The sequence below is a fragment of the Lepisma saccharinum genome, chromosome 9 (genome assembly GCF_977018435.1).
Source record: "Lepisma saccharinum chromosome 9, izLepSacc3.1, whole genome shotgun sequence".
In the NCBI taxonomy this organism is placed as follows: Eukaryota; Metazoa; Arthropoda; class Insecta; order Zygentoma; family Lepismatidae; genus Lepisma; species Lepisma saccharinum.
The window spans coordinates 75779245-75806007 of record NC_139237.1 but is presented as its reverse complement, the minus strand read 5'-3'; the positions used below and the strand labels follow the sequence as shown (position 1 = coordinate 75806007).

At 38.4% G+C, this 26763-nt stretch overlaps 1 protein-coding gene across 1 annotated transcript; it reads left to right on the top strand.

The window, feature by feature from the left end:
- The first annotated feature begins 1506 nt into the window (after nucleotides 1–1506).
- LOC145992740 (INO80 complex subunit B-like) lies at nucleotides 1507–25660 on the top strand. The gene is made up of 7 exons (XM_083129126.1): nucleotides 1507–1786; nucleotides 4865–5042; nucleotides 12842–13022; nucleotides 17849–17975; nucleotides 22131–22231; nucleotides 23997–24169; nucleotides 25412–25660. Exons 1-7 carry the CDS (start codon nucleotides 1741–1743, stop codon nucleotides 25557–25559), a joined length of 954 nt encoding a protein of 317 aa, XP_082985252.1. The 5' UTR covers nucleotides 1507–1740; the 3' UTR covers nucleotides 25560–25660.
- The last annotated feature ends 1103 nt before the right edge of the window (nucleotides 25661–26763 follow it).

Sequence of the window (26763 nt, the reverse complement as noted above, 5' to 3'; positions counted from 1 at the left end):
AAGAAGCAATACATTTCTCATTGCCAAATGTAAACATTTTACAATATTGGCAATTTATGAAATAAAATGTATTTCTGCTTTGAATTTTTTTTTAAATGACGAAACCAATGGGGGGGTTTAACCCCCACCAACCCCCCCCCTGGGCACGCCACTGCTAAGGAGTGACGTAGTAACATGGCGGCGGCGTGTTTTCAGCGCAACGCTAGCCTCGCAACTTTGGAAGTCTCGTTTCTGCCTTAAACTGGACGCAGAGAAACGCGAGAACTTGCAGGGGTCATTTTTTTCAGGGTGTAGTTTTTAAAATTGTTGTAAAAAAAATCAAATGAACAATTTACGTACTGTAGCTCTCTCTCTCTCTCTCTCTCTCTCTCTCTCTCTCTCTCTCTATTGAGCCAAAACAACATTCTTGTATTGTTTTACCAATGTTTAATGTGCATGATTGATTGATTGATTTAGTTCATTTTACTTCTCTTCTTTGTCGCTTTTGGCTAATCGCGAAGATGGGGATGATCGATGTTATGATTAAATTGATGAACGATACACACAAAGATTGTACACTCGCCTCACTTAGTACTCCGGCAGTTTGTTTCTTTATACAGCATATTTGCAGAAGATACAATTCAACATACAAGTGTATAAAACAAACTTATTACTAACTTCGTTGACCCTGTACAAGCCCATGCCGGGATTTGAACCACCCTACGGATCCCTGACGTCATAGGGTGCTGTGCTGTAGAGCGACCACAAACAAAAAAAGCTTCGGCCAAAAATCTCCGCGCACCTCCCCCTTCACCCGTTCGACTAGGGCCGTAAGGAAGCATGATCCACTCTGTCCCTCCGATCCAAGCGGGGGCGATCACACAGACAAACAACTAGAGTACGTGGAAACAGGACTGCAGGCTCATTTCCATGTGGTGTTCTACTATAACCACTCCGTCACGGAAGTCGGCTTTAATGTGCACATTCCCATTATTCATAGTTGCATTACAGCATTCGTGTAAAAAAACAACTCCTAACCGGATCGGAGTGTGCTGTCAGAAGCACCACGCTCCGGAGCGGAATGCTGTTGTCTCACGCTCCGCTCCGGAGCGGAGTACTGCTGTATCACGCTCCGCTCCGGAGCGGAGAACTGCTGTATCACGGATCACGCTCCGCTCCGGATCGGAGCGTGTGTCTCAGAAAGCAGAACCACTCCGCTCCGGAGCGGAGTGCTGTTGTATCACGCTCCGCTCCGGATCGGAGCGTACGTCTCAAAAAGCTGAACCACTCCGCTCCGGAGCGGAGTGCTGTTATATCAAGCTCCGCTCCGCATCGGAGCGTGTGACTCAAAAAGTCGAACCACTCAGCTCCGGATCGGAGTGCTGTCGTACCACGATCCGCTCCTGAGCGGAGTAGAACTGACGCTTCGAAGTCGCTCCGGAGCGCTCCTTTAGCATAGAAGTACGCTCCGCACTCCGCTCCGAAACCCTGCCCTAAACAAGTAAATGCCAGAAAGTAAGTGGTGATTCCGAGAAGATGAATAATAGAAGGTGGAGGATAGTGTGTGTGTCTGCATAGTTGCCAAGTTGTTCTGTGTATTGTGTAGGTTTTGTGTATGTAATCAATTACAAGAAAAACGTTCTTTAAATAAGATTTACGATGAAAATGTGAAAGGGTGTAACAAGTGAGTGCACATACCGAGAGAGAAAAGATTAGATTTTCAAATGAACTCTTTCGTACTTAGATAATTCAATTTGAAGCATGGGAAAGCGTAAGGATACTAGCACTGAAGAGGAAATAAACGTTGGTATGTTTTTATTTTCACTCTTATGTTATATCTACAAGCATTAACTAGTTTTCCCTCACTGCACCCAGTAATATGCGATATAGCCCGAACGGATTTCTTCAAATTACAGGAGAAACTACTTACTGAAATCAGTTTCTGTAGCATTGTCGAAGTTCTTCGAGGTATTTTCTATCGCGAAAACTGAAAACTTCACCATAGAATGCTGCAGAACAAGAAATAATCCCTTTTTATGTAAGGAACTTGCATTTTCTGTAAAGCGACAACATTTTGCCGTTGTTTCCATTATGTACCTGCAGATCGCACGAGCGTCGAAAGTCACACGGTCTCGCCAGTGTTTCCAAACGTGCCTTTTTTTTACGAGCATTTTTTTTAACTATGCTTACCTAACCTAACCTTGCCGGAAATGGTCCGTGGAGCTATCGTGAATGGTTTTTGGGGTAACACTTTACTATACCGGAGACGGATTTCGGTACTATTATCGTATGGGTGAAACACCTACGAATCATATATTTCGGACTTCTTTACATTGCTAACGTGTTGCGGAACATTTCTTAAGGCGAAATAATGCATTTCTAACTAAGATAATGTTTATTTTCTATATTTACGAGTACTTACTGTTACTTGTTGTTTCGAATCTGTAACACATTATGGCCGTGATAGCATACTGGTTTAGGGGGCGTTCTGAGAGTGTTTTGTCGATTTATGCAGTGGTGCAACCTCGTTCACCGGAAAATATCTACTTTCGTGCCCCTATTTGAAATTATGCTAATACGTCGCATTTACGTGTAGAACTTGTAAAATAACCTTGCGATTTACCACGTTCATTGTCCATACACAGCAATTCGGAACCATCTTTCTTTCGCAATTCGGAACCATCTTTCTTTCGCAATTCGTTAATGCTCTTCCTTTACGCACAACACTCTTGCAACCTTGAATATTGACGTCAGACGAGGAATGCCTACGTGGTTAGGTTAGGCCTGTTAGGTTAGGTTCCATTAGCATAAATACACAGAAAAAATAATATTTTCGCTAAGAGATGCGTTACCTTTGTATTGCCTAACATGAAAAAGGTCTCTCCTGTGACGTCAGAACACAATGTTGCTAGAGTGCTGTGCGATAAGTGACACCCATTCGGGTCGGAACCATCTTTCTTTCGAAATTTGTTAATGCTCTTCCTTTACGCACAACCATCTTGCAACCTTGAATATTGACGTCAGACGAGGAATGCCTACGTGGTTAGGTTAGGCCTGTTGGGTTAGGTTCCATTAGCATAGATATAAAGAAAAATTATTATTTTCGCTAAGAGACGCATTAGCTTGTATTGCCTAACATGAAAAAGACCTTTCCTGTGACGTCAGAACACAATGTTGCTACAGTGTTGTGCGATAAGTGACACCCATTCGGGTCGGAACCATCTTTCTTTCGTAATTTGTTAATTCTCTTCCTTTACGCACAACAATCTTGCAACCTTGAATATTGACGTCAGACGAGGAATGCCTACGAGGTTAGGTTAGGCCTGTTAGGTTAGGTTCCATTAGCATAAATACAAAGAAAAATTGTAAAAACAGCTCTCTCCTGTGACGTCCGAACACAATGTTGCTACAATGTTGTGCGATAAGTGACACCCAGTCGGGAAAAATGGCTTGTTCCGAACTCGACAGGTGGTTCTAGTGAAATCACGGCGAGGCTGAAACACTGGCTACGGGGTTGCATCGTCTTAACACACGGAACATTGCACTCTCATGCAAAAAGCAAATGGCGGGAGCAGAAACAGCGTGTCGGACAGAGATTTTCGCAGAAAACAAAACGCATTCACATTAAAATGGATCAAATCTACATTCAGGAACTTCCAAAACGCTCAAGAAAATGATTTCCGTAAGTACTTTCTCCTGTAAATTTGAAGGAAATTTGAAGGAATCCGTTTTACCCATACGATAATGTTACCCCGCCATTTGCTTTCTGCACAAGAGCACAATACGCGCTATTGCTGCTGCTAGAAGATGACGTGTCGAAAATGCGTCGTGAAGTTGTTGCCGGGTGTGGAAGATGCTGTGGAATTTGTAATTCCGATGTTGACCGTATATGCTAAATTGAACGAAAGGAGTGCTAATGGAACCTAACCTAACAGGCCTAACCTAACCTAGTAGGCATACCTCGTCCCCGTGATGGTTAGTGGGGCTATCGTATGTAAGAAATATACATTATTTTCGTTAGAAATCCATTATTTCACCTAAAGAAATGTTCCGCAATGCAGAATAGTACGTTAGCAATGTAAAAAATTGCGAAATAAATCATTGATAGGTGTCTCCGGTATAGTAAAGTAGTACCGTTTTTGGGGCTATCCGTCAATGGTTTGTGGTGCTATTGTGAATGGTTTTTTGAGCCTATACGTCATTGGTTTGTGATGACATAATGAACACGAAAGTAGGTATTTTTCAGTTAAGAAGGTTGAAACACTGCATACCCACTTCAAATCTACAAAACACAAGAAAGACGTGCGATGATCCATGACGAGTGCACGCCATATTGTCTGTTACCCAAGCAGAACAAGGAAGACAAATAATGACTTGTAATATGAAAAGTTGACACTATTTTATGGAAAAAGGCATAACTTCACCTCAAAGAATCTTCCGCAATGCAGAATAGGTAAGTATCAATGCTAAAATGAACGAAATAAACGAGTGAGAGGTGTTCGGGCTATATCACATAATTACCTCCAATTTTACTACCAGGGCCTCCTCCATGGCGCAGTGGTAGCGTCATTGCCTTGTGATCAAGGTGTCCCGGGTTCGATACCCGGTGGAGGCACAAGTGGTTCAGATCCCACTTTAAACTGTAGGTCCATTCCCGATTAGCCATACTGTGCATAAAGTGGACTTAAAACACCAACTCAACTCAACAACAATTTTACTACCAGAATCGTACTAAAGCGAACACTTGTTATTCCGGGTTGTTTTTAGTACAAAGATGATTCGCTTGGTTGTACAGAAATATATTCGTGTATTAGGTATGAACAAATTGTGATGCAAGTGAATTTGAAAATGCTTATTTACACTCATTACTGTACCTTTGTTCCAGATGTGACAGATCCCTCTCCTCATAAGAAGCACAAGAAACACAAGCACAAAAAACATAAGAGGAAGAAATCCTATGAAGACGGCGAGGATGCTGATGTTTCACTTGAAGACGGAGACCCACCTAAGCCGTTTTTGAAACTTAAAATCAAAATCGGAAAGGAAACGTTTGGAGAGAAGAAGTGAGTGTATTTCATTCTTTTTTTTTGGCATTCTGTGCCAGATAATTCCTCCAACGCCCGTTTCCTGGTAGAGTTTCACAAAGTGTACTGAAGAATAAGAAAAAGAAAGCATTTGTAAAACAATTTTAAATGGGAAGTGATCTTTGAACTTTTGAACATGTAATCACCCAACAAAATTGGGAGCAGTTTTACAATACCGGATCATTCCACGATTTCGTTCAGATTTCGCATACTTAATGATTTTGGGCTCTGCAGTTAATATTTGGGGGTCACGTGTCGAAATTCGAAAAAAAGGGGGTCCGTGTTTGCAAATCACTGCACGATTGCTCATTATTTACCGGAATATTTGTGTTTCCCATACCTTAAGAAACGAAATTACAACCCCAAATTTTAACTATGTTTGCCTAACCTAAGCTAACTTAACCTTACCGTGAATAGTTTTTGGGGCTATGCGTGAATGGTGTGTGTGGCCTGTGATCGCAACCGATAATGCACGATTGCTCATTATTTACCGGAAGATTTCAAGAAACATGGTTTCTATTCTCATGTGCGGAGAACGATTGCGGCAATTGAAATGTTTGTTATACAACTTCTGCATGTCAAATAACAATATCAACACGTTACCCCCACATGTTAACCTCAGATTCTTCATTGGAACTACGTATTTTGTGAGTATAAGATGTAGGATAGAAATTACAGCTGTGTCTGGTATTGTAAAATCTTACCCAAAATTGCAACATGACACCCTCCTGTTCAAATTCAACCCAAAATTGCAATATGGCACCCTCCAATTCAAATTCCCATGAAACTTTTGGCCTAACTTTCGATTGTTTAATTCCGATTTAAACAAGGTACACACATTTTATTCATGGTTCGAATTCTATTTTTGTCTTGACACACATTTCAGAATTTTAATGATTGCTTACCATGTGTTTTGTGGAGAACGATTTTTTTGTTCCTATTACTTCTACATGATTCTTTGTATGCAAGCAACCATTCGTTTACTGTCATCTTGAATGCAGACTGCCAAATGCTTTATCTACATAGTATATGAAAAAGTATTACGTCACTAAATGCTTTCATTGTTAGGGTAAGTTTGTCAGGGTTAGAGCTCTTAGCATCCCTAAATGCTACTAAATATCTGATCACGTAATATTTGGTCTCAAGGACAAAACCCCATTTGAGCCAAAGAGAATAGAATGTGGATGAGAGACACTGCTTGCTAACCCCACAATGGCAACATTTTACCATTCATTTTTTTAATTCAAGCAACAGATGAAAATCGCCAGAGCTCCTGTCTCCACAAAGAATTTCTGCAAAGCATGACACTCATGTAGTGTACTTTTCAAATCATAATGTCGCTGGTAAATAATACTTGGTGAAGCTTTTAACTGTACTGATTAGTTTTTCAAAACTTTAAACTTATTTCCACAATTGTTTCCATATTAAGAAGCACTTCTAATGCTTCTACAAAACTTGTGAAAAATCATTAAACATTCAGAACTGTCACCAAGCTTTTTATACATACTATATATACATATATCTATAGCAACAAATCCATGTAAATTTTACATCTCTCAGTTTCTAAGATATAGAGCGAGTTTTGTGAGGGATCCAAATGGCAATATGAGACTGTCCCAATTCTCAATGTGTGATATTCAATGTTAATGTTATTAACGTTGCTTTAACTCATGCATGCTTGTTTTTATATAGTTATATTGCTCTTATCACACTGTATAAAAGACTTTATATGTAAAAAGGAAAAAGAAGAAAACAAATTGTTGTAACCATAGCAACGAAAAATCAATGAGTACAAAAATGGTGATGGAAGTGGTGAGATTTCCTGCACCTGTACTGTATTTGTTTTAAATGTAACAATTAACGTTAATTACCGCAATATTATTTGCATTGGTATTTGTTCTGTAAGTTTAAGTGCAGCGGCGGTAATGTTTCTACAAAACTTCTGAGAAATCATTAAACATTCAGAACCGTTACCAAGCTTTTTATACATACTATACCTATATACATATATTTATAGCGACAGATCCATGTAGATTTTATATCTCTCAGTTTCTAAGATATAGAAGGAGTTTTGTGAGGGATCGAAACGACAGTACTGAATATCCGGTGGAACTGATCCAAGGACTTCTTCTTTTACAGAGTAGCAACCAGTGGCTTCACATGAGGTTCACATACGGGTGTTCACAATAAAATTTTTATACTGAATGCAGATTTACTCCTCTCCATTGTAACTTCATATTCAATTGAAAAAGTGAGAATAACAGTTCAACTTATTTTCAACAATTTCCCCCCAAAATCACGCTATACAGCGTGAGCACAAAAACACTCCCTGGTTTTGAAAGGGTATAACTTTAATACCAAAAGTAGTATTCTACAGAAATGTTCACAGTAGTTGTAAAAACTCATAAAGTTTTTGTGGTGTTCATTGGAATTACAAATGCTCAATGTGTGCGCAACCTGTTACGTGGGAAACATCGAGACGACAATCCAGCTCCAACCACACCTTCTCAAGCGTATCCGGTGTGATGAAGTTGACAGCTGTACTGATGCGTTCCTGAAGATGATTCAAGGTTGTGGGTAGTGGAGGTACATAGACCTGGTCCTTCACGAACCCCCAAACGAAAAAGTCACAAACTGTCATGTCCGGTGATCGTGGGGGCCACTTGCATAGATTTTGATCATTGGTCCAGCTCGTCCTATCCAACGGTGAGGGAGGTTGTCATTCAGAAAACTGCATACAGTTTGATGCCAGTGTGGGGGCGCTCCATCTTGTTGTAGAATGTAGTCACCTCTCTCTGCAGCAAGTTGAGGAATTAACCAGTCACGTAGCATTGTTAAGTAGCTTTCACCTGTGATTGTTGGTCCCTCAAAGAAGAACGGACCGTACACTCGACGCTCTGACACTGCACAAAAAACATTCACCTTGGGTGAGTCACGTTCCACATCAAGAGTGGCATGCGGATGCTCGCTTCCCCAGATCCTAACATTATGCCTGTTCACATTTCCACTCAAGCGGAAGGTCGCCTCATCACTAAAAATGATCTTTTTCAGAAAGGTTTCATCATCCTCCATTAAAGTGTGGATAGTGTCGCAAAACTCACGTCGCTTTACCTTGTCTTGTGGATATAACTTTTGAACCAATTGCAGCCGGTATGGGTGAAAATGCAAACACTTCCGTAAAATCTTGCTTACAGTAGTTTGTGGCACCTGCAACTGCCTGCTGGCTTGACGTGTTGATTTTCTGGGACTACGTACAAAGGCTTCTCGCACACGCTCCACAATTTTCTCAGAAATGGACGGTCGGTCAGAATGTTCTTTTCTTTGATCACAAATGCATCCTCTCTCAAGAAATGTTTTATGCCACTGCAAAATGGATTTGTGTGTAGGTGGATCAACATTAAACTTCCGTTTAAATGCACGCTGCACTCTCACAACACTGCTTGTTTTGGCAAATTCTAACGCACCAGCTTCTTTGCTGCGGAGTGAATGCCATTTTCGATGTTACTGCCCTCTAGCTACCAAATTCACAACTAGCGATTCTGAAAAGAAAGATATTAAAATATTTTGAGTTAACTCAGCTTTGGATATCAATTTTATCAAAATATTCAAGAAACTATTAATTTTATGACATCTTGAAACCAGGGAGTGTTTTTGTGCTCACACTGTATTTGAAGTAATACAAGATTTATTTATACAACTAACACCCTTTTAATTACGTTATTTATAATTGGTAACGGCTAGTCCAAACTAATTAGTATAGCATGCAATCTCAGGTAGGGAAAAGCAAGACTACCATACTTTGCATATATATATATATATATATATATATATATATATAATATTAACTTACGTTTTGCGAGTATCGAGGTAACTCCTGCGACGTTTCGGGGTGCAACTGCTCCCTTCCTCAGGCTGCTCACGTTTAGGTTATGCATAAATCATAACCACGTCGAACTCTCCATAGGTTCAGGATATAGGATTGGTAAAAGGTGTATGGTTAATTAAATAACGTGGTTATGATTTATGCATAACCTAATCATGAGCAGCCTGAGGAAGGAAGCAGTTGCACCCCGAAACGTCGCAGGAGTTACCTCGATACTCGCAAAACGTAAGTTAATATTATATATATATATATTAAACTTGTGAGTAATTCGCACAACCTTCATCATGTATTCATACTTTGCAATCTACTTTTTATTACATGACCATATGTTAACCAACGACATTCATTCAGCATTGAGAGCATGTGCATCGTTAGCGAGACAGAGAGGAGGATGTGTTCTCCAAAGAGTCCAGAAAAAATGTGTTATGCTTATGTGAGATATTTGGGAATTATACAGAATTCCCCCCCACCCACAATAACTCAGTTACGATGCTTATGATTGAAGTTTGAATTGAATTGAATTGTTGTTTTAAGTCCACTTTATGCATAGAAATTCTAATCGGGACTGGACGTACAGTTTAAAGTGGGACGTGAACAGCTGTTCCATGTGCCTCCACCGGGTATCAAACCCAGGTCCCCTTTATTTCAAGGTGACGATGTTACCACTTCACCATCAGAGAGGTTTATGATTGTAGTATCAGTCAATGTGACATTGCTAATTTCCTTCTTCCCGCAGCACACTTCGGGAACCACTGATTTAAAGCGTACAGTAACATATATTCGTCGTCGTCAACTATCCTTGATCTTATGCATTACACGAAACTAATCGTTCCAGAGGACAACAGAGGGAGTTGTTTGTATATGTGCACATGGTAACAAATGCCCAGGATGTGCCCTTAGTCCATCCATGCATTCGGGTGAATTGATCAATTACAAATACTGTGCGATGAAAAAAAAGATTAACTGTAACAATTCTCTTTTAGATGTACTTATATATTTTTTTAATGTATCCATTGCGAACAAGATTTGCCCAAATAAGTTGCTCAAGAACACACACTAGACATGCGCTTCCATTTGATTAAAATCTGCCAGGTGTAGCAACTTCTCGCTAAAGTTAGCAACTATGTAATGCAGACCTTTTCTAGTCTCCCTAGACATGTCTTGTATATGCTGCACTGTGCTGCCGAATGAAAGAAGTATTGCCGCTTGCATCACTGTTCACCAGGGTTGTGAAAAAAACAGTTTTTTTTTTAAATAAAAAAAAACATGGTTTGCTTGGTTTAAACAGGTATTTGTTATTTAAATCAGTTTTTTTTTTGTTTATTTTAAAAAATTGTTTTGAAGTGTAGTATTTTTTGTAACAGAATGGTATAGTGAAAACACATTTCTTCAAATTTACAGGAGAAACTACTTACGGAAATGAGTTTCTGTAGACTTTTGGAAGCGCGTGGAAGTGTTTTTTCCCTTCGTTCAACTTATTCGGTCGTTAAATCATGTATTTTTCGACATTAATGTATCTCCGATGCACGATAGCTCTTGCCACCATTACCGTCTACTATGTGAATCAAATGTTCCATGCGTTCGATTATGTAACCCCCTGTTAGTGTAGCAACCACGCAGTAGTTTTACAAGATGACATGTGAGCATTTTTTTTTTTTCAATTTAATTTTCTGTTTGCCTAACCTAACTGAACCTAACCTAACCTTCCGTGAATGGTTTGTGGATCAATTTTCACTTAAAAATCTGTGAATAGTTTGTGCGGCATTTTTCCGTTAATAAGTTGGACGTGTGAGCATTTTTTTTTAAAATTTAATTTTCTATGTTTGCCTAACCTAACCTTCCATGAATGGTTTGTGGATCAATTTTCGCTTAAAAACCTTCTGTGAATAGTTTATGCAACATTTTTCTGTTAATAAGATTGGAAACACTGCATATCAGCTGACGTTAGACAACGTGAGTCAAGATTTGCCCGCCATATTGTGTGTAACGAAAGCGAATTAGCAACAAACAATAAATACTTGTAATGTGAAAAATTAGACTTTTCTCAGTGAAAAAGGCAAATTCCCACGTTCAAAAATGTTCCGCTATGCTAACAGGTAAGTACAAATGTAAATAATTAGAAAATGAACGAGTGAAATGTGTTTTCACTATACCATACTGGTACCGTATTTTTATTAGAATACATAAATCAACTTCTTGTACATAATTAAAGCAATATGAGGCACAGATGAATTGTAGGGCCCACCTCTGTCCTCTATACAACTTTTTCTAAGCCTGTTGTGTTGTAATTGAAAACTATACCGATCAGCTAGTTAACATCCGTAATTTTAAGGACAGAGAAAGTGAAAAAGCAGTACTTTATATGCACAGAATATTACACAAATAAATGCATTTTATAAGAGAATAAAAACAACACTGATTTTCATTTCGAATTGCCTCTACATAGATTGTTAAATTTTATTTTATCTACCTCTACCTTACTTGAAAACTTTTCTCAAAATTGTATTATGACATAACACTCAGTAATAAGAACATAAATGTATAATTCACGTGCCATAATAGAAATGAACATATGTTATGATAATATATGAAAGAATATTGTGCAATTGCAAGTCTGTTGTAACTTTCTTGTTCAAAAACATAGTACTTCATTTCAACTTAAAAAAAGAGGTGCCTCACTGATGGCGCAGTGGGAGCGTTGTCGTCTTGTATTCAGGGGGTCCCAGGTTTGATACCCGGTGGAGGCACATAGTGGTTCGGATCCCACTAAATTGTAGGTCCAGTCCCGATTAGCCATACTGTGCATAAAGTGGACTTAAAACACCAACTCAATCAATTAACAAAAAAATACCAAGACCAGTTAGTCAAATATTCATATCTGCCATGCCAACTAGCTGTCAACTACTTCTTCATGCTTCTCGTTAAAAACTTTGAACAAAAATACCAGCCTAGCTACTTTTTCGGTTTCCAAACGGTTTCTTAGCGATGACTGAACAACACCAAACGAGGAAAATTATCTTTCAACGCCAGCTGTGGATGCTTGTGCAGTTAGCAACTGTTCGATAATGGTATATAAATCAGTCATATTTGTCTATTTGAGATTTGTGGCTTTTCCACCATTCATATACTGACACCTGTGTCGTTACTGTTGAATCAAAATAGGGCTCATTAAATGGTTTGCTTTTACCTTCAAAGTTTACAATCAAAGGAAGAAACGTTTGAGGATATCTGGTTCTTGCAAACTCTAAAGCTTCACCTTTTTCCTTATCTGTTAAATCAATTCCTGTGGGTTTTTCTTTTGGATGTAATAAGAAGCCGAAGAAATGAGCTTGAGAAACAGCCATATCGTAGCGATTACTGAATTTGGAGATCACCTGCTTGTCTTTTATTTGGATTTCATGTACTATCAAGTAAGACAGAGTGATGACTGAGTTGTGGTTTCTTTGAAGTTATGCAAGATGCACACCTAACAGAAAATGGTATCCTCGAGATAAGTGTGGAATTGGTGTTCCCCAATGAATTCTAACAAAGAATGACAAATGAAAATATATAATTATTTTTCCAACTTACATTTTTAAAAAAATGGAATCTGGAAATTGACCAGCATGGAGCTTTGATCTTGATAACATGAAAACTGCAAGGAATATTCACACTTTTTTCTTTAGCAGTGCAGCTAAGTCTAATTTCAGAATGAGTTCCATGTTTATATTTTCATCCTCACATTTCTCTAAAGCAGTGCATATTGCCACCAGTGGACAACTATCAGCATCTAATCATAACCATTCCATCACAGCACTGGCTTTCTAAAGGTTTAAGGAGGTTACGTCTTCAAAAACAACCACAGTTGTTCTATATGCATATATTTGTTACATATGATAATGCTCTTTTGTTGTAGTGTCAACGATGGATCAGAAAAGGGCAAGACAACTCCAACAAAACCGGGAGAGAAGGGGCCCAATAGCACTTCACCAAAGAGTGCTTCCAAGAATAAGAAGAAGGGAAAAGGAAAAGACAGTGGAACATCCAGTGATGAAGAACGATGGTTGGATGCAATTCAGTCAGGGAAATTGGAGGAGGTGAGATTTCTTCCATGATGAAAGCATATATTGGATTATAGTTTCATAAAAACATAATTCATTGTTTACTTTGAAAAATTATTTTCCTGTAGTTTACGGTTATTACAAGCATAAGAAAACAGTTTTTCATTGTGACATTTCAGGAGAACACACACTCCCTTCATCAGACATTTATTTTAAAGATGGTGGCTTACTCTATTTGTGAAAAAGAAAACTTCATACTGGATCTCTGTTACCATTTTCATTATTTAATTTATTCCAGTGTTCTTCTGCAATGAACGAAGCTTCTCAGACATTCACCCTTCTCTTTTTAATCAAATTAAAATGCAAGAAATGCGTACATACAAGAAAAACTATTACTTTGATAATTAGAAACATTGCATATCCCATACTCACTTATTAATAAAAATAAAACAGTGGTTCGGATCCCACTTTAAAATGTAGGTCCAGTCCCGATTAGCCTTTCTGTGCATAAAGTGGACTTAAAATAACAAAATCAACAATTATACTCTTTCTTTCTTTCTCTCTCTACCATACTGGTTAGTTACATTTCGAAACGTATTGTAAAATACAAAAACTTTTTGTACTTACGATTTCGTGAGTATCTGGTTTTCCAAGTAACAACGTTTCGAGAACAACTGTTCCCTTCTTCAGGTTCTTAAGTTACATAAGCTATCCAAAATGCACCATAGCCACATCAATTCTTTTCTTCCAAAATTCCAGGAAAAAGGAAACAGGTTTGGTTATTAATATAGGAAATATTGGAATCCATACTAAAACCATTTAAAACTTCCAAGGCCTTTGTTGTTGTTATAAACACGGTATAAAACCATCTCAGGCTAAGAGAACCTTTCCTCATTAAAAAGATAAAATTATAAAACACAACCTCCTATTTTACTCCCTCGAACTGGCTCTAGGATGCCTCCTCAACGAATGCAGGAAGTTGTCCGCGTGCCGGACATAATGTGGGGAGAGCACGACAAAGATATAAGGGAGGGAGTTCCTAGGACAGGGCTCTCGGACAGTGGCGAAGCGTGACATTTTTACGTAGTAGTCGCAAGATTTGCCAAACATCAGGGTCGTTCTTTCAACGGAGAGGGGGGGGGGGCACAATTTTTCTCTGCGATGAACACCAAGGGCACTGCCCAGTTCAATGTAAAAGCTCATATCACAGACCTTACGACTACAAAAGAGACATAATTCTATCCGATCCGACAAGAATGATTAAATATGATGGAAACTGAAATGCAAACACCTCAATTGTTGCGTTCAAAGGTAAGAAGAACCTTTATGGTTCACAATCAGTTGTTGTTTTGATAATGAAAAGCATATTCATATCGTTCAATGTCTGCTTTTCCTCATAACAAGTGGAAATAGCAGACATTCGAGTGGTGTGCCCAGGATTTTCTAAGAGGGGGTTGGGTTATGTGTACTTTTTAGTAGTCATTCCTGAAGTCCTAATTTTACCATCTTATCCTGCCTTTTCTTTCTTGTTTTTTTGCAAAGAATATTGAGCCTAAGCAGAATTATGTTCCTCACCACCCCTCCTTGATGACTCCAAACAAACCCTGCTGCGGCTGTAAACATGGGGTGCTGAAAAAAGGGCCTGTTATGACCCAGAACTTCAAGAGTGGGATAAAGTACAGGTCTTTGGACCTGTCTGCCTGTTTGGAAGCGTTCAGTTGTTCTCGGCATCAGCAGAGACCAGAGAGATTCGCACCATTCTGCGATGAGCTGGGCTGACGAACACCATTGCCTTCAATAGAAAACTTGGCGGGAGGGTTCGGCACGAGGGGTAGTACTGGGGCCTCATTTCGATGTGCTAATATTAGCGAATCTCTTGCATATTTTGAGCTGTTTCATGCTGTCGCTTGGCTCATTTTGCACAAATATGCGAGTATTCTGACTTATTATTTTTACTGCTTTTCTAAAATATATAAAATGCAATATTTTCATTATTTTGCTTGGTCATTGCCGCATCTCCCGATGACCGGATGCTTCGCCTCTGCGCTCAGAGCATATCATTGAGGAAGGACATGAAATTAGAAAATGGGAGGTAATTTGGGAAGAAAGTAAACTAATTAGGAGGAACATATGTGAGGCTTCCTATATTTGCAAAGGAAGGGAAAATAAATTAAACAGGGATGAAGGAAACGTGGATGAAATATGGATAGGGATGTTTAAAAAATGGGAAAAGCGGGAGTATAAGAAGATAGGTTTCCGTATCGCCCCAGACGTATTACGCGAGGCTCAAAAAACACACGACTTCAAGTTCGATATGACGTAAGCGGGTAGGGTAAATGTAGGGGAAGTAAGCGAGGAGAAAGCGGCACGCTGACAACTTCCTGCATTCGTTGAGGAGGCATCCCACAGTCCGTACGAGGGAGTAAAATAGGAGGTCGCATTTTATAATTTTATCTTTTTAATGAGGAAGGGGTTCTTTTAGGCTGAGATGGTTTTATACCGTGTTTTGAACAACAACAAAGGCCTTGGAAGTTTTAAAGGGTTTTAGTATGGATTTCAATTTTTCCTATATGAATAACCAAACCTATATCCTTGTTCCTGGAATTTTGGGAGAAAAGAATTGATGTGGCTATGGTGCATTTTGGATAGCCTATGTAACTTAGAACCTGAAGAAGGGAACAGTTGTTCTCGAAACGTCGTTAATTGGAAAACCAGATACTCACGAAATCGTAAGTACAAAAAGTTTTTGTATTTTAGAATACGTTTTGAATTGAAATCAGTGAGTAATTTGCACAACTAATTATGGATTGATGCTTAGTTTCAATTTGACTGTTATGACATTTTTTTGGCTTGAGTTATGTATGCTGTATAATTTTTATATGGTGGAACAGGAACATATTTGTATTTTGTTTTTGAGTAAGATTAATGAATGGTGAATTTATGAAATAGGTGAAGCAACTAACTGAGCGAAACATTCATAAATTATGCAAGGTTTGAATCTGTTCTCTTTTACTTGGCATGCTACGCAAACAACTCCGCAGCTGTCCTGATGGCCTGGCACATTAATTGGTGGACTCAAAACCACACCACAATTCTTTGTGAATGTCTGCCTTTTATCAATTTCATCTCATCATCATTCATCCTCATCATTGCAGGAGCAGAAAAGAGACAAAGTGTATTTTTGACCCTTTACACTGTATGGGAGGGGGTCTTATCTACTTAAAGTAAGTGAAATACTAGTGCAGCTCTGCCATTCTTATATTGGTCAAGCTGTACACTTTTTGACAAATGGATTTTGATTTTAAAATATTTAATGCAGTTTTTTCTTGTACAGGGTGCGGCAGCGTTCATAGCTTATTTTGGCTTGCGTAGTACAATGACGTAATGTATGAATGCGTTCCATCTCGTGCAGCATTTGTGTACTAATGAGGTGCCATTTCGATTGTTAGAGTGAGATGGATCGGTGGAGTGTACAGCATCGTGCCTTTGTTGTGGAAAGTTATTTCAAGAATAATGACTGTAATTGCTACCCAGCGTCTATTTAGGCAACATTTCAACGTGGGAGGTCATGGGAAAGTTCCAGATAGACGGACCATTCTGAGGTGGGTTAGTGCATTTCGATTAACGGCCGCTGCGTGTAATCGTAAACCAGGAAGAAGCGAAAGAACTGTGCGGACACCAGAAGCCGTGGAAAATGTTCATGCTGCAATATTGTGTAGCCCAAAAAAATCTGCTTGCCGACATTCGCTAAATTGGCAAATGTCAGATCGCTCATTCAGGGGAATATTGCATGAAGATCTCCATTTTCACCCATATAAGCTGCAGATTGTGCAGGAAATTAAGCCTCGCGATTGGGTTTCACGAGAAACATTCTGCTTAACGATGCGTGATCTCCTTCGCCAAAATCCCGAAATGTTAGACACCATCATGATGTCAGATGAAGCTCATTTTGAGTTATGTGGTTCAGTGAATAAACAGAATTTGCGTTATTGGAGTGATGTAAACTCGCATGAACTGCACATCAAGCCATTGCATAGTTCTCGTGTCACAGTGTGGTGTGGAATTGCTTCGTTTGGGATTATTGGCCCTTATTTGTTCGAGAATGACATCGGTCAGGCTGTAACTGACACGAGTGAACACTACCTAATTATGCTGCAAGACTTCGTTCTTCCTCAACTAGGGATGTTGAATGTGGATATGGAACAATTATGGTTTCAACAAGACGGTGCAACCTCGCATACAGCCAGAATTTGCATGGCTTTTTTGCGACAGACATTCCCAGGAAGAGTAATTTCCCGTTTCGGTGACATCTCCTGGCCGCCACGGTCACCCGATCTGTCATGTACCGACTTTTTCCTTTGGGGGTACCTGAAGCAAGAAGTTTTCCGAACACGTTGTGCCACCATTCCTGAGTTGAAGGGCCGCATAAGAACCGCTGTCGGCAATATCCCAGGGAATATGTTACGACGAGTTATGGAAAGCTTCCAACGTCGCCTGGATGAATGTATTGTGCAGAGGGGACATCATTTGAGAGGGGTTATATTCAAACATTAATCCACCCAATTGGACAATGACTTACACTTTATCAAATGGCATACCTTTAACTATTAATTGACATAATAACTAATAAATAAAATGCATTTACTTCCTCATGGTGTGCTATTAATATCCTACTATGAACGCTGCCGCACCCTTTAGTACAATGTTAAAAGTGCAAGTAACATTAAGATACATGCAAGTTGTTTGTTATCTGAATAATAGAAAAATTCCATCAAATCTTTATCTCAGCACTTAACTGCATTATTGAATTTCCGATGTGAATACCTATTGTAATTTTTTTTCTTTCTTTACTAATGTGTTAGGTGGATGATGAGCTGAAGAAGATGAAGGATCCAAAGTTGATGACAGCAAGGCAAAGGGCAATGTTTGAGAAGAAGACTGAGAAAGAACCTAGCCCGGGAGGGGAACAGTTAATGGCCCTACCTTCAGGTAAATGCCTGCAGATCCATTTCAAGTGTTTACTGCAGTTAGAACATGACAGCCAGATTTTGCGAAAATACTCCCAGGGATGTTACAAAGAAATATAGTAATAATAATTACACTGATTAACAAAAAAATAATTTCGGCGGATATCTTGGTATCCAACATGCGTTCTAAGACAATTGAAACATGCTGATTCAAAATATGCAAACCATTTGTTTGTAACACCCACCATTCTTGAGATATACGACATCAACCATTTATACATTGTATCAAGGCAAACAACTCACAGACATAGGTTTCACTAGAACACTTTTTGCTACATGGAGTACTATTGAACATGGCTTTAGCTAAGAAAATAATGCAAATGCATCACATGACACATATACTATATAGTAACAGCTAGTTGAAGGTATAATACATATATAAAATACATACATATAGAAAATACTTCCTTAATTTAAGGTGTTTGGTTTGAATTTCTTGGCTGTAGAGTTGCGTTTGTGCTGAGCATTTGGCATGTCGTGCTGAAGCGTCCAACAGTAGTCTGCCTACATTGCTGCACTCCATCGACACTGATAGCGTGATTCCATCACCGAGATGTCCTGAAGAAAATGTTCACCATGTTCGTCTTTGACTGAACCTAGGTTCTCGGGGAAGAAGTCAAGATGTGAGTTGAGGAGATGAATTTTGAGGGACATGTTGCAACCCAGCTGTCTTCTGTACGCACTAATGCACTTCTGCAGAACATTCACATAGTCAGCAGATTTATAATTTCCAAGGAAATTGGCTACAACTGACTTGAATGCCACCCATGCATCTCTTTCAGTGCCATCCACTAAGTCTTGGAAGTGGCTGTCAGCAATGATCTTCCTTATTTGTGGACCTATGAACACACCTTCTTTCACTTTCGCATAACTCAACTCCAGAAACTTGTTGCACAGGTACCGAAAAGCCTCCGAGTCGTTGTCTAGTGCCTTCACGAAATTCTTCATGAGTCCCAGCTTCAAATGAAGCGGTGGCAAGATAACTTTTTCACTCTCAACCAACGGCACACGAAAGACGTTTTTACTTCATGGCTGCATTCTATCTCTGATCAGCCAATTCTTCTTTATGTAGTGGGGTGTCAGGGGTGCTCCTTCCACATAGTGCACCCAATAGTCAACCTCACTTCCACATAGTACACCCTGGACTGCAGACTAACGAGGCTCTGGCGACTGGCCCCATGGCCAGTATAATTTTGTTTGTGTTGTCCTGTGTTTTTCCTTATTTGTGCTGAGTGCTCCTTTACAGCATCAGCTTTTAACGAAAGTCAGAAGATTTTAATATTTTATATTCTATGCTTTTAGTTATGCAACGTTAGAGTTGTTATTTGTAACGATAAGGGGCTGGACCCCGAATAATGTGACGGGTGCAAAATAGCATTAGTGCTGATGCACCCAAAATTTTAAATTCACATTCAAATTCAATTCTTTATGTAGTGGTGCTTCCTATCTCTGCTCTCCCACTCGCAGATGAAGCAGCAGTACTTCTTCACCTTCCTTATCCAACCGCGCAAGTTGCGTGCACATGTCAAACATATGAACTGTGGTGCCCACGACTTACCACTACGTACCTTTGAATCAAAGTATAGTTTATATGCTTTCTTCAGAAACTGTGTAAAAGTTTTTCGATGGGATTTCTGTTAGATAGCTGCACACGTAGCAAAACAGATCTGGTGAATTTATGCAACCTCTGGACGCCATAATCTACTGTCACTCAAAATAAAAAAAACAAATGAAAGTATAGTAATTCGATGTCGAAAATATCTCGACGTATTACATTAAGTATAACTGTGTTCACAAACGATGAAAAAAATTTCGGTGTTGCACGAAAAATAACTAAAAACGACGATTTTTTTTTTGAGGAACGGTATTCCATGAAAAATAAAATTTTGTTGATATCTTCAAAACCTGACGTGATAGTGCAAAACGGTTTTCAGATTTGAAATCAGCATGAAAAACTGCATTAGAAAATGTCAACATCATGTCAGATATCTACGGCATGTTTATCAGTGTTATTAGTGTACCATAATGTCGTCATCTTATAATCAAGGGGTCCTGGGTTCAATACGTGCTGGAGGCACATAGTGCTTTTTGATTTCACTTTAAACTGTAGGGCTAGTTTTGATTAGCCTATCTGTGCATAAAGTGGACTAAAAAAAAAACAACCTTTTGTTCAACTGTCAGTCAAATTCTGTGTGATGCACAGTCTGGATAAATCAAAATCAGCTTGAGTCAAGTATAGAGTTGGAAGTGGCAGGAAAAATATGACTTTTTTGGGGAAAATCCAGGCTTTTTTCTGCTTTTTCCCCCAACTAACTAACTAACTAACTCTCTAGCCATCTTAAACCCGAAGGTTCATGGCTGGGCCTTCCATCTGTCCCTATCCTGAGCAAGATCTATATACTCTTTTCCATCCCTACCGATTTCCTTTAGGTCCATCTCAACGTTATCTCTCCATCTTTGTCTTGGCCTTCCTCTAGGGCTGAGTATATTATTTTCAAACCGGGTAATCGAAATTGCTCTACCCTGTATATAAATGAAAATTCAACTTTTGACGTGGAGTTCATAACTAGACACAAGCAGTAGTTGCAGAAATGCCGGCTTTTTTTGAATTGATGGTTTTTCCCCCAAGTGTTAACTTCATATTTCAGTAGGCTTATTAAATATATCTATGTAGTATTTGGTACGGTCAATAAATAACCGGATTAATGCCGTGAAAAATTGAAATAAAGTGGTGACTTACGAGTCACTAGGTGGCAGGACTGGTAGGGAAGGGAGGTTGTGTATGTGCAGTTTGCCTCCAAGGTGCCAGTCAGTCAGTCAGTGAGGTGAATCGTGGCATTCACAGTGTCAGGTGCTACAAAGGAAGTTCAGCGATCCGTGATCCAGTTTTTGACTGCAGAAGGCAACACCATACGCAAAATTTTTTGATGGGTATCAATGGTGTCTGTTGGTATTTACCGAATGAATAAACGAACGATAAATGTTTACACATGGCAGACAATTTATGGGTTAACTATGGCATATTCATAAAGAAGTATGTTTTAAAAAATTACGAGGTGTACTGGCAACACTGGTCTTTTCTGAGGGCATTATCAGGTGTCCCCAACAAAAAAAGATTTAAAATTTTTTGTACAAAAAATTTACCTGCCTATCTTTTTATAAGGATAGATTTCAAATCTTTTCTTTCATCTGGACACTATTGAATAATATAGCCAGATGTTGGGCACACCTCGAACTGCCCTCCGACATGTCCAATGTTTCCAGTACACCTCATAATTATAAAAAAAAAATTATGAATATGCCATAATTAACCCCATAAATCATTTGTAATGCATAAATATTTATCATTATTTTATCAGTTCTTTATATATCCACAGAGACCATTGATACACATTGAAAAATTTTGCCAGTGACTCCATAGCTGTCTTTTATCCATGTTTGTTTTCATGTACAAAAACTTTTTTACAATCTAGTAAGTTTTCCCCCATATTGAACGTTCATGTACAGCATGATTTTCTAGTTTAATGTTTGAAAAATATCCACTTGTACGAAGTTAATACCCAGTGTAAGATACATGTCTGCATAACTTTTTGTACAAAAGTTACGTACATTCAAGGTCTCAGTTGCATGACTTTTTGGACACCCTGTAGAAGAAATGGCAAATGTCTCTCTTTTGGCTGATACACCATATAAAATTATTTAGCTATTTCCAAAATATGACATTACGAACCTCTAAAGTTGTAACTAACACTGCAAGTGAAATTGGTAAAAAGCCAAAAAAGCCAAATTTCCAGTTTCTTCTCCCAAAACGACGACTTTTTTTATTTGCAACTCTAGTCGAGTAACACCAAAGGGACATATTCATTATGTCATGTCACTCAAGTGTGAAGGGTTGCATGTATTTATTGATGTTCATTTTCAAGCAACATCATTCAGATGCCAGGCTAAATGAGAGCATTTGAGGTGTGTGTTTTAAAGATAGGGATATAATCATGCAATTAACCAGTTGATAAAATATCTGCTTTAAAAATATCATTGTGTAAAGATTTGTCAGACATTGAATTGAATGTAAATTCAAGTGCTTGTGTAAAAAAGTTTAATTTTGGGTACATTTCAGGGTACAAAGAGAAGGTGATGACAGAGGAAATGATACAGAAGCGAGCACTGAAATCACAGAAGAGAAAGCAAATGGCTGAAGAAAAAAGGGAAAAAGATAAGGTTTGGATATTTTATTTATAAATACTGTACCATGCCTGATAGAGTACTGCATGGAACCACTTTCGCACACTCGCATTCGTTTGTCTCTCCCATGCTTGTGCGTTTACAATGGAATATAATTTTAATGTGACAAAAATTGTAGACACACATGTGTAAAATATCCATTCTGGCTGTTTCAACCCACAATCATCTGTTTCATTTTTATATATCACTGTATTGGTAAGATAGACTAAACTACATTTTAACATGGAGATGTTCACTTAAGTTGCAGTTTCACTGTGTCTTTCACTGCATGACCCATATTTGAGGGTTGACTATCACAGACACATTACAGTTACACATGTACTACTGGGCTTCGAGCGCTCTCGATTCCGTATGCTATCTGGTGTCATCCGTGCAAACTATTTGACGCTCGAGCAAAATGCTCTCCCTGCAGCACCCTAATCCCTGAATTAGTTAGAAATCAGAATGTCTTCAAAACTACTTTTTATTTCAGTAGAGACCTAGGTTTGGCATTATTATGAACAATAATTTTCTGTGTTTTGTGCATTAGTGATAAATATTGATCAATCTGAAGATAGCTGAATTAATGAAGTTTTGTACCTTTTGCTGGAGAGCAGTAATATTGGTCAGTATCAAAGATTAAATTTACATTTTAATTGATAACAGCTTGTAACCCGGCGCCCACCCAGCGTCGAATAACATGGGTACCTGGGGGAAACCCTGGGGGGGGGGGTAAAGGTGGTCAGGGGCATGATGCTGATCACATCACCCCACTTACGACCTGATCAAGAAAGTGTGGGGCGTTACCCCCACACCCCCTATACGCCTTCATGGCGTGGTGCTATGCACAGGGGAGCACTTTACCTTTACCTTTGTAACCACGGTAGCTCAGTCTTTATGGCGTCTGACTACCATGCAAGAGGCCAGGGTTTGAACCCTGGCAGGTGAGAACCAGGATTTTTTTTTCTACCTGTTCAAGTGGCTCCGGCACCCACCCAGTGTCGTATAAAGTGGGTTCCTGGAGGAAAAGGTGGCCAGGGATGTGGTGCTGATCACATCACCCCTACCTTCAACCGTGATGAAGAAACTCCAGACCCCCTATACGCCTTCATAGCATGGTGCAAAGCACAGGGGAGCGCTTTGCTTTTTGTAGCAATACCATTAGTCCAGACTTAATTTTGTCAATAAAAATTAAACAGATTCTGTTGTTAATATTAAAATGTTTATTCTAAAGTGGTAAATTGGGATTGAAAGATGGTAAAATTGTAATAACCATGTGCACGTGCTTACACATATTGATGATACTGACACTTGAACACTTAAGAAAACTGAAAAATGGCTAAATGTTAGACCAAAATTATATTACATTGCAATTTTACAGCATCATTGTAACAAAGGTTCATTCTGAAATATATCTTTATTCATTTATGGTATTATCATGATATTAATACATTTTCCGTTGTTATAAAAATATGCTCATATAATTTAGCTTCAAAATTAATCAAAGCTTTAGCTTCAAAAATAATCAAAGCTCTATTATTTCACACCAGTACTCTCCAATGCCAGTGCCATTTTTATATTAGAGTTTTGCATATATGTAGTAGTATAAATGCTTGAGGAACGAACTGGTCTCAATCCATCCCCAAATTGTTCTTAATTAGCACCAAATGATGTTCTTATTTTTAAAAATGAATTTATAATTAAAACTGTAACGTGTGAATTGCACACTAAATGTTGTTTTATTTCGTCTCAAAATCAACAGAAAAAGACAATGGACAGGTTGCTGAAGAAGCAGGAATCAAAAGCAGCAAAGGCGACCAAACCAAAGATGCCACAGAAGAATGTCCCACGCATCACGTATCAGAATACAGTGGACTGCATCAGCATCTCCTTACCAGAAGGTGTAGAGTTCTCAATGAAACCACAACAATCTGTGTAAGTACATCTCTTTTTGCAGGGTTATGGAGCATTCAGACCAAACAGACATGTGACAGGCAACGGGTGATAAGTGGCACATGCCACTCAGAAATAGATATAAGCTTTCATACTAGAGTGCCAGGACAAGATGCACGTGTCGCTGTTCCTTATGTGCTTATATTTTGTTACCTTGTTTTAGTGGAGCAACCTGTTGTTGTAGCTTGTCACTATGTGTGGAAGCTCCCATACACTTTTGAATAAATAATTCCATTTATGTGTTCTTTCACATTGGAATGAAGCACAGGGGAGCACTTTACCTTTTTTTTTACAATAATATCTAAATAGTCTAATAATAATTTTCTAAAGTAATAATTATTCTATTATTGTAATGGGTTTTATTGCAAAATAATTGCTCATTTATGAAAGACTTATGTCTCATAAAGTTGTATAATGTAACTAAAAAAATGTACTTTATTAATTTCCTTAATGGAGGGTTCCAAGGGCTAAAATATATAATATAATATAAATTTCCAGATTTTGATAGCATCTGAAGACTGGAACTCTACCGTTTAAAATTATATATAACACATGGTATTAACTATCAAGTGACCATGAACAATATTACATTTTATGAAGTAATGTGCATTAGAAAATTTGGAAAAACTATACCTACAGAATTAATTAATGGGAGGAATTCAGCAGATATTTCTTGTAGAGATATAATCTTTTATTGCATTACATTTGTTACAGTTGCATATTCTGTATCAGTATTGATTTTCAATTGTTTACTTTCATTATTTCAATAATATAAACATCATCTCAATGTTAGGAAAACCTGTGCTAAAGTGATAATGAATATTCAGAGATCATAATGTTAAAGTATCATCATCATATATGTACATAACATGAAGTTAACGACAGTTAGGCTAACATTGTGCAGATAGGTAATTGAAACTACCCTTAAGGTACCCCCAAATACTGCACTCACCTACGATTACGGTAGTAAAGGTTCAAAAACAAGAAAAATAATGTACAACAATGTATTTGATTATTATTAATGGTGGCTGTAGTTTTTTGAAGGAACAGGTTTTGCATAGTCCTCTGAACTGCTAGTCAGAAGTAACCTACCGATACAAATAATAGACATTAAGAAATCAATAATACAACTAACCAATACATTTCATGTAATACATGCAATGTTCATAGATTTCTACTTTCACACATACATAATTTTAAATCAAGGCAATTGCATTTTTTCAGGGAAGCACCAAAACCAGTTTTGTGTGGTGTCGAAGGTTGTATCAACATTAAGAGGTATTGTTGTTCACAGACAGGAATTCCATTGTGTAGCCTTGCTTGCTACAAGAAGAACTTACAGATACTGGAAGATTGTGGTAGAGGTAACTAAATCGTCTTTGTGAGTGTTGATATTTATGAATGTATGTATCGATGGATGTATGCGTGTATATAAAGGAAGTGAATGTTAGTGAAATATATGTTTGTGAAGAATATTGCATTTCTTACTTTATTTCTTGATGTTTGTGTACCCTGTCTATTGGCACCAAAGTGGGATTGGACAGTCAAGAACACTTATTATCCTGTTGTAAGTCAATGGGGTAGTTACAACCCAGAAGTGTCCATGACTGTACAACTGTAAAGTGCTTCTGAATATTGAGATGGTTAGCATTCTTGCTTTTGTTGCGAATGGTCCGAGTGTTGATTCCCAGTGCCCCCTTCCCTCCATATTTCAGCATTGACCCAGCATCATGACAATTGGGGAGCTACTTGAAAAGAGGAAGTAGTGGGCTCTGGTCTTGAAACTCTGCACTGACCACGTGCCACCCGATGAAACAGCCTATCCGGCTGTCTATACCCTTTAAAGGACTACTGCGCAATGAAGTTTAGTTCTTTGGTTTAGTACCACTTTTTAGTCCACTCTCGCCAGGAATCAAACCTAGAACAAAGTGACAGTGGTAGCCACTGTGCTATTGTGATGGCCATTAAAATATAGGATTATACTTCGCTTTTATGTTTGGAGATTCAAATTCCAATTGTAACAAATATTATGAGGGCCAGAGTTCAATATTTTACTACATTAGATGCAGGTGAAAATAACCCTCCTTCCTCCCCCACCTCTCTTGCTCTCTCTCGTGCACAAATAAACCTAACCTAAGCAAGATTTTTAAAGGAGGTGTTGAAACTGGTAGAATAGCTTTGTAGTGTTTCGAAAGGTGGAAAAACAATGTCCACCATGGTAATGAAATTCTAAAAATATGGGTTTATGTGGTACATACCAATGAGCAGAACCAAGTTAGGAGAGGAGAAAGAAATTGAGTAAGCATTGTGATGCCCTGAAAAGGTACTGGCGCAGGAACGTTTTTCATTTGGGGGGGGGGGTACAAAATTCAGCCTCCCATATACACATACTAGTTCACAGGCATGTGTGTAGAAACATATTTTGGGGGGCAGGGTCCAACCAAGTGTTGCAATAATAATAATAATTAGAATTATATTTAATTAAATTAAAATATTAATTAAATATGTAAATAAATTAATATTGTATTGTTATTTTTACATGAATAGGTAAAAGATAGTTAAAGAATAGAGATACA